At 43.5% G+C, this 8,752-nt stretch overlaps 1 protein-coding gene across 11 annotated transcripts in view; it reads right to left on the bottom strand.

The window, feature by feature from the left end:
- Positions 1 to 637: 637 nt before the first annotated feature.
- Positions 638 to 8,752, bottom strand: part of ST3GAL6 (ST3 beta-galactoside alpha-2,3-sialyltransferase 6) — a 91,439-nt gene continuing 83,324 nt past the window's right edge. For all 11 annotated transcript variants that reach the window (XM_065415931.1, XM_065415968.1, XM_065415923.1 and 8 more), the window contains 2 exons: positions 6,650 to 6,802; positions 638 to 1,045 (listed from right to left, as the gene is read on the bottom strand). In XM_065415931.1, the coding sequence (XP_065272003.1) occupies positions 965 to 1,045; positions 6,650 to 6,802 (234 nt within the window). In that variant the 3' untranslated portion in view covers positions 638 to 964. The remainder of the gene's footprint in view (positions 1,046 to 6,649; positions 6,803 to 8,752) is intronic.

Raw genomic sequence — 8,752 nt, 5'->3', positions numbered from 1 at the left:
TTGAAAGAAATTTTAATTTACAAACTCAAGATTCTAGTTCATATTCATTGGGGAGTTCTGGTTGCGAATGCATCTTAAAGTGGTCAATACTGCACAGTGGTGCCAAGACAACTCAAATATTTAAAACTCTTCTATAATTCCACAGTTTAAAGGAGATCGTGCTTACCTCTTAAAAATGAATTCAGGTGCTTGTGAAATAAATCAGACTGACAGCACTGAGAACAAATGTATCCATAAATTAGATACAGCACGAGCAGCATCAATCCAGACTTCCCCACACTGTTATACCAGTGGGTCTCCAACCCAAGTGTACACATGCTACATCCAGGAGTCCATGGGCAGTTCAGTCTGGGGCCTCTTTGTTGAGACAGACAACAAGAAAACACCAGCCTTTGTGAATTATGAAGGTGATTTTCTATGATATGGACATCTGCCCAGGTGGATTGAGACTAAAAATGCACTTTATATACTGTACAGCTACTAGACACCCTTCAGATAGTAATGATTTGCAGATACACTTATCCCAAACTGTTTTCAAACCAGAACAGAGAGGTGAAAGACTTTGTATCCCTTTATCAATTATCTCATAGCCTTCCAAGTCTCTGGGCAACAGGAAAGGAAGATACGGAAAAGAAATCAGTTGTTGAAAAATGTTCTTATTGTTAAATAAATGGTGTGCATCATATTTTTATATATCCCTGATATTTTTTAGCTGAAGGTTGTATTTTTTCATAATTAAATAGATTCACAGAAATCAGTTCACTCTAGTTGTGTGTCCCGAGATAGCGACAATCATCATCAGTCTTAGACAGTGGAACTCCGCTACCACCACCTTTGTGAGGCATCTGTGCTTCTTTTAAATATTTCTGTAACTGATATGGCATTTAAAAAATAAAAATACAGTACAAAAAATAAAATCTATCTTGTTGAAAATAGCGATCACTCTTCCATTGTCTATTCAGTCTCATGTCAAGCTGACCACAAACTGCTTATCTATAAGCGACTTCAAAAACTTTTGCTCAGCAATGATGTTGTGGTATCCATTCTAAAGGGGGTGGGGGGAAACAAGACAAAATCAAATTGTTACTGCAAGCAACAAAGATATACTCTTTTCCATGAATCAAATGGGTTACTTAGACAATACTATAGCCAGAATCTTTTGTGGAAAGGACTCATACACTTATAGGCAATGCCTTCTCTGCACACCATTAGTGACAGCATACAGTGTACATGTTCATAGATTCATAGATTCTAGGACTGGAAGGGACCTCGAGAGGTCATCGAGTCCAGTCCCCTGCCCGCATGGCAGGACCAAATACTGTCTAGACCATCCCTGATAGACATTTATCTAACCTACTCTTAAATATCTCCAGAGATGGAGATTCCACAACCTCCCTAGGCAATTTATTCCAGTGTTTAACCACCCTGACAGTTAGGAACTTTTTCCTAATGTCCAACCTAGACCTCCCTTGCTGCAGTTTAAGCCCATTGCTTCTTGTTCTATCCTCAGAGGCTAAGGTGAACAAGTTTTCTCCCTCCTCCTTATGACACCCTTTTAGATACCTGAAAACTGCTATCATGTCCCCTCTCAGTCTTCTCTTTTCCAAACTAAACAAACCCAATTCTTTCAGCCTTCCTTCATAGGTCATGTTCTCAAGACCTTTAATCATTCTTGTTGCTCTTCTCTGGACCCTTTCCAATTTCTCCACATCTTTCTTGAAATGCGGTGCCCAGAACTGGACACAATACTCCAGCTGAGGCCTAACCAGAGCAGAGTAGAGCGGAAGAATGACTTCTCGTGTCTTGCTCACAACACACCTGTTAATACATCCCAGAATCATGTTTGCTTTTTTTGCAACAGCATCACACTGTTGACTCATATTTAGCTTGTGGTCCACTATAACCCCTAGATCCCTTTCTGCCGTACTCCTTCCTAGACAGTCTCTTCCCATTCTGTATGTGTGAAACTGATTTTTTCTTCCTAAGTGGAGCACTTTGCATTTGTCTTTGTTAAACTTCATCCTGTTTAACTCAGACCATTTCTCCAATTTGTCCAGATCATTTTGAATTATGACCCTGTCCTCCAAAGCAGTTGCAATCCCTCCCAGTTTGGTATCATCTGCAAACTTAATAAGCGTACTTTCTATGCCAATATCTAAGTCGTTAATGAAGATATTGAACAGAGCCGGTCCCAAAACAGACCCCTGCGGAACCCCACTCGTTATGCCTTTCCAGCAGGATTGGGAACCATTAATAACAACTCTCTGAGTACGGTTATCCAGCCAGTTATGCACCCACCTTATAGTAGCCCCATCTAAATTGTATTTGCCTAGTTTGTCGATAAGAATATCATGCGAGACCGTATCAAATGCCTTACTAAAGTCTAGGTATACCACATCCACAGCTTCTCCCTTATCCACAAGACTCGTTATCCTATCAAAGAAAGCTATCAGATTGGTTTGACATGATTTGTTCTTTACAAATCCATGCTGGCTGTTCCCTATCACCTTACCACCTTCCAAGTGTTTGCAGATGATTTCCTTAATTACTTGCTCCATTATCTTCCCTGGCACAGAAGTTAAACTAACTGGTCTGTAGTTTCCTGGGTTGTTTTTATTTCCCTTTTTATAGATGGGCACTATATTTGCCCTTTTCCAGTCTTCTGGAATCTCTCCCGTCTCCCATGATTTTCCAAAGATAATAGCTAGAGGCTCAGATACCTCCTCTATTAGCTCCTTGAGTATTCTAGGATGCATTTCATCAGGCCCTGGTGACTTGCAGGCATCTAACTTTTCTAAGTGATTTTTAACTTGTTCTTTTTTTATTTTATCTGCTAAACCTACCCCCTTCCCATTAGCATTCACTATGTTAGGCATTCCTTCAGACTTCTCGGTGAAGACCGAAACAAAGAAGTCATTAAGCATCTCTGCCATTTCCAAGTTTCCTGGAAGTAGCCCATAGCTACATGTCAGTGAAAGGCTCTGGCAGGGGGAGGCAGCAGGGAAAGTCCTCCCCCTGCCAGAGCCTTTCCCCACTGGCAGAGTCTTTACATATGACAGTAAAAGGCCCGAGCAGCGGGACACTACATTGCTAAAAAACAGTAGTGTAGATAGGGAGACCCAGCTTGGGCAAGTAGAGAGCTACGTACGGCATGTACTCAGGTGTGTCCGTACTATACCTGGCCTGCCTAAACTGTCCCTCACGGCTACACTGCTATGTATACCCTTGCTGGGGTACAACCTGTGTATGTACTCTACAGCCACTGAAAGAAGTGTGCAGTGTGGATATATCCAAAGGCTGAGGAATAGCCTCCCCAGGGAAGTGATGGAAGTCAAACCAGACTAGACCCATATTAGATTATTCTCTGCAGTATAGTTTCTATCAGTGGCAGAGAGATGGACTGGGTGTGACCTCAGAGGCCTCTTCCATCACTAACTTCCAGGATTCCACACCATGCTTATATGAAATATAAATCTAAACATTTAGAAAACTTCTTTCTACATAAAGAATCGGAAAAGAATTTATTTTTAAAGCTCCACCTGATTTCATGAATTGTGCACATAGGAATTTTTGGCTGGTCTGTGTCCTGTCAATCAGTCTCTAGCCAATACATCAAAAACAGCCCCTCCCTCCAAATTCCAATCTATCTCCTCTTCCTCGGCCCCAATCCAAAGCCTACTGAAGTAAACTGAAGTCTTTTAATTAATTAATTAATGGAGATATCCCATCTCCTAGAACTGTAAGGGACCTTGAAAGGTCATCAAGTCCAGCCCCCTGCCTTCACTAGCAGGACCAAGTACTGATCTTGCCCCAGATCCCCAAGTGGCCCCCTCAAGGATTGAACTCACAACCCTGGGTTTAGCAGGCCAATGCTCAAACCACTGAGCTATCCCTGACTTCACTGACTTCAATGTGTTTTGGATCAGGCCCAAATCCTGTGGGGACAGACTAGGGGTTTTCTGACCCTTCTGTGTGTCTGTGGAAAAACCCCACCTAGGGAAATCCTCAACTGATTGGCCATCTGTTTTTCCTCATTCCCTGCCTCTTGTACAGCAGCAGCTAACACTGCCCCTGTCAAGCAGAGCTCTCCCTATCTCCTCAGGAGCAAACAGAAAATTTCAGATAGGGCAGAATGTAGAGCAGGGGCAGGCAAACTTTTTGGCCTGAGGGCCGCATCGGGTTTCAGAAATTGTATGGAGGGCCAGTTAGGGGAGGCTGTGCCTCCCCAAACAGCCAGGCGTGGCCTGGCCCCCGCCCCCTATTCTCCCCCCCCCCTGCTTCTCGCCTCCTGATGCCCCCCCCCGGGACCCCTGCCCCGCTCCCTGTCCCCTGACTGCCCCTGGAACCCCCACCCCTGACTGCCCCCTGCCGCCCCATCCAACCCCCCCTCTCCTTCCTGACTGCCCCCCAGGACCCCTGCACCCATTCAACCCCCCCATTCCCCGCCCTCTGACCGCCCCGACCCCATCCACACCCCCACCCCGATCACCACCCCAAACTCCCCTGCCCTCTACCCAACCCCACCTGCTCCCTACCTCTTTACCGCGCTGCCTGGAGCACCGGTGGTTGGTGGCGCTACAGCCACGCCACCACGCAACACAGAGCACCGGGTCAGGCTGGGCTCTGCAGCTGCGCTGCCCGGCTGCCCAGAGCATTGCGCCGGCAGCGCAGCGCACTGAGGCTGCAGGGGAGGGGGAACAGCTGTGGAGGGGCCGGGGGCGAGCCTCCCAGGGCAGGAGCTCAGGGGCCAGGCAGGAGGGTCCCGTGGGCCGGATGTGGCCCATGGGCCGTAGTTTGCCCACCTCTGGTGTAGAGGAAAGTAGCTGCTGGCCCAAATAATTTCCACAAGAGGGCAGGAAGGAGCAGAAAAAACCCCAGCAGCTCAAGGCCAGCTCTGCTCTTTCCTCCCATCAAGCAAAAATTGTGTGGGTCTGCTTCTTGGTTCCTTCTGACAGAAACCTGCCTGGCAGGAAAGTTTTGAAATCTGCCTCTCTTCCATTGGAAAATTTGTTGAAGCCTAATTTTCTTCTTTGACATGGTTCCTGGACTACTGCATAGGGGGGAAGCAGTAAACTCCCTCTGAAGCACCTGGCATTGGCCACTGTCAGAAGACAGGATACTGGGCTAGATTGACCTTTGGTCTGATCCAGTATGGCCATTCTTATGATGTGATATATCTTGATTTTGGTAAGGCTTTGACACAGTCCCACATGACATTTCCATAAGTTAAACTAGGGAAATGTGATCTAGATGACATCTACTATAAGGTGGATGCACAACTGGTTGAAAGACCATACTCGAAGAATAGTTATCAATGGTTCGCTGTCAAACTGGGAGGGTGTATCTAGTAGGGTCTCACAGGGGTCGGTCTTGGTTCCATTCAATATTTTCATTAATGAGTTGGATAGTGGAATGGAGAGTGTGGTTATAAAATGAGTAGATGACACCAAGCTGGGAGGGGTTGCAATCATTTTAGAGAACGGGATTAGAATTCAAAACAACCTTGACAAATTGGGGAATTGGTCTGAAATCAACAAGATGAAATTTCATAAAGACAAGGGCACAGTACTAAACTTAGGAAAACAAAATCAAATGCACAACTACAAAATGGGGAATAACTGGCTAGGTGATAGTACTGCTGAAAAGGATCTGGGGGTTACAGTGGATCACAAGTTGATGTGAGCCAGGAGTCATTCTGGTTGCACCCCTGATATGAGCCAAAAATGTGATGTAGTTGTGAAAATGGTGAATATTGTTCAGGGGTGTATTAACAGGAGCATTATATGGAAGACCTGAGGTAACTGTCACACTCTATTCTGCACTTGTGAGATCCCCACTGAAGTACTGTGTCCAATTCAGGGTGCTACACTTTAAGAAAGATGTGGTCGAATTGGAATGAGTCTAGAGGAAAGCAACAAAAATGATACAAGGTTTAGAAAACCTGACCTATGAGGAAAGGTTAAAAAACCCGGGCATGTTTAGTCTTGAGAAAAGAAGACTGAGGGGGACCTAATAGTCTTCAAATGCATTAGGGGCTGTTATAAGGAGGATGGAGATCAATTGTTCTTATCTACCTTCCTGGGACATGGAGAAGCAATGGGCTTAATCTGCAGTAAGGGAGATTTAAATTAGACTTTGGAAGAATGCTCTAACCATAAGGGTAATTAAAGACTGGAATAGGTTACCAAGGGAGGTTGTGGAATCCCCATCATTGGAGGTTTTTAAGAACAGGTTAGAGAAACACCTATCCAGGATGGTCTAGGTAGGTTTACTTGGTTCTGGCTCAGTGTGGGGAGATGGACGAGGTGACCTCTCAAGTCCCTCCCAGCCCTACATTTCTATGATTCTATGAAATAGACATATTTCTGCAGAATGTGTCAGTTTTGATGAATTGGCATTTTCCAACAGAAAAACATTCCATTGGAAAACTTCTGACCAGCTCCACCCATTTTACAGAAGGGGAAACTGAGGCAGGGTAAAGTGATTTGCCTAACGCCAAAAAACCAATCAGTACTAGAGCCAGGAATAGAACTCAAGACATTCTGACTCCTAAACCATGCTCATTCTTTCAGATCATTGTGTCTCCCAACTTATTAGTACAAGACTATTTTTCTCTAAGCATTTCCCATAAAAGAAAATAGTACATTACCTCAATCATCTCAGACATGGTCTCATTGCCATAATAGTGCAAAGAACTGTTTCGGTCAGTGAAGTTGTACTTAAAGCCTGCCACGTGAACTTCATTGCATATGTGAAATGCCAGTGTGATGGCAATTAGCCCTGTTGTAGGATGTTTGGGTTTCTAAAAGCACAAACAAACAAATATAATTGTCATCTTGATATAAGGAGACAAACCCAAGAGTGGGGTTTTTAACAACAACATAAAACCCACTAATGACTCTGCAGTACTAAAAAGTTGGCAACATTGCTAAAAGTAGCTCTGAGCTTTTTCAGAGCTGGAAATTTCAGAAAGAAAGAAAAAAATATTTCTTCTGGAAGAAAAATAGTCAAGAGTGATGAAATTGTTTATGTCCCTCCCTCTAGAAGTAGACCCAACAATATATATATCCACACCATATAAGCCAAAACATCACTTTGTACATTAAAGATAATTATGAGCAGTGTCCAGTTTTTAATTATGAAGAGCCAATTAAAATGTATTACCAGAGCAGAGGAAGACTATGTGAATATTCAATTTGTTGTTACTACTGGATCTATCTGATGATCCATTGCAGTAGTCTCCAACCTTTTTACGCCCAAGATCACTTTTTGAATTTAAGGGCAACCCAGGATCTACTCCACCCTTTCCCCAAAACCCTGCCCTGCTCACTCCACCCCCCACTCTCCCCCACCCTCACTCACTTTCACCGGGCTGGGGTAGGAGGTTGGGGTTCAGGAGGGGGTGCGGACTCTCGGCTGGGGCCAAGGGGTTCGCAGTGTGGGAGGGGGCGCTGGGCTGAGCCTGGGGCAGGAGGTTGGGATGCAGGAGGAGGTGCTGGATCAATCCTGCATAGGCAGGGAGAGGGACTGGACAACGTAATAGATAGATGGATCTTTCCATCCCTTATTTCTATGAAACTGGCTTCTGAGGACTGGAAGAGAGGCCTTAAGCTCATATAGATAGGGCCAAAAATATTTTTCATTAGTACATCATATTGAGATATTCTGATTTCCTAAACATTTGGTTCAGAGGAGTGAAGAATTCTTACTTTATAACACTTCACATTTGTAGAACATTGCCACAAAGTTTGATAGGTTTATCATAAAAATGCCATGTAAGAGTAAACATGCCCCATAAGGGCTTTAATATTCAGTTCTTTTGTAAGTGGAAATCAGAATCAGAGAACAGAACCATTATCTACGTGGAACTTTATCAAGTTACAGTATACTCTGAAAATAATAATAATTTACAATACACAAAGTGGTTGCCTCATGGTCCTGCAAATAAACAAAATAACTTTCTGCCTCTGGGCATTTAGATCATGAGTTTAGTGGTAAGACTCAAATCCCTCTGTCATTCACATCTGAAATTTCCCATACCCTTTAGTGCAATGGTCACAATGTTTGTTCTGGAGAGGTCCAAGACAGGCATGGCAGGTATGTTGTAAATCAGGAATGAAGTGAATTGATGGATGTATGGAGAATCTTACATAGAACTTGACTATACTATACCTCACTCTGTCTTTGACTTTCATGATTACCAAATGCACACAACATGAGTTAAACTTATAAAATATACTCTCATCTCCCAACAGTTTCAGAGCAGCACAACAACCAGTAATATTTAGCTGTAAAACAAGACAACCCTCCAACAAGTAAAACTATTTCTGTGGATTTTGCTGAGCTAAAGTTTTGTCAATTAAATACTGATCTGGTCAGGCTCAGAATTTGAACAAACATAAAAAAACTGTCATCAGCTGTTAAGAAAATTCTCTCCAGATTCTAGACTCCTTTTAGCATAGTCCATTCTGAGAGCCAGACATTTAACAGGAATAGGCGTGGCTTATGAATGACCTGGTAATATTTTAGCATTGCTGCTGACAAGGCAGCTATACAGGGGAGCACATATGGTTTTATAATTGCTACTTCTAGAACTGTGTTAATGTTGTGTGCAATGCTAATAAACACAGAAGTATATGACATTGTGCTGGAATATGAACAAAAAGAGGGACAGTAATGTTGGCATAATGGAAAAGATCAAAACTGGATGGAAAAGAAACATTACTGTTCAACATGTATATTCAGAAAAAAG

Source organism: Emys orbicularis, chromosome 1 (genome assembly GCF_028017835.1).
Source record: "Emys orbicularis isolate rEmyOrb1 chromosome 1, rEmyOrb1.hap1, whole genome shotgun sequence".
In the NCBI taxonomy this organism is placed as follows: domain Eukaryota; kingdom Metazoa; phylum Chordata; order Testudines; family Emydidae; genus Emys; species Emys orbicularis.
This window is presented reverse-complemented; position numbering and strand designations above follow the sequence as displayed.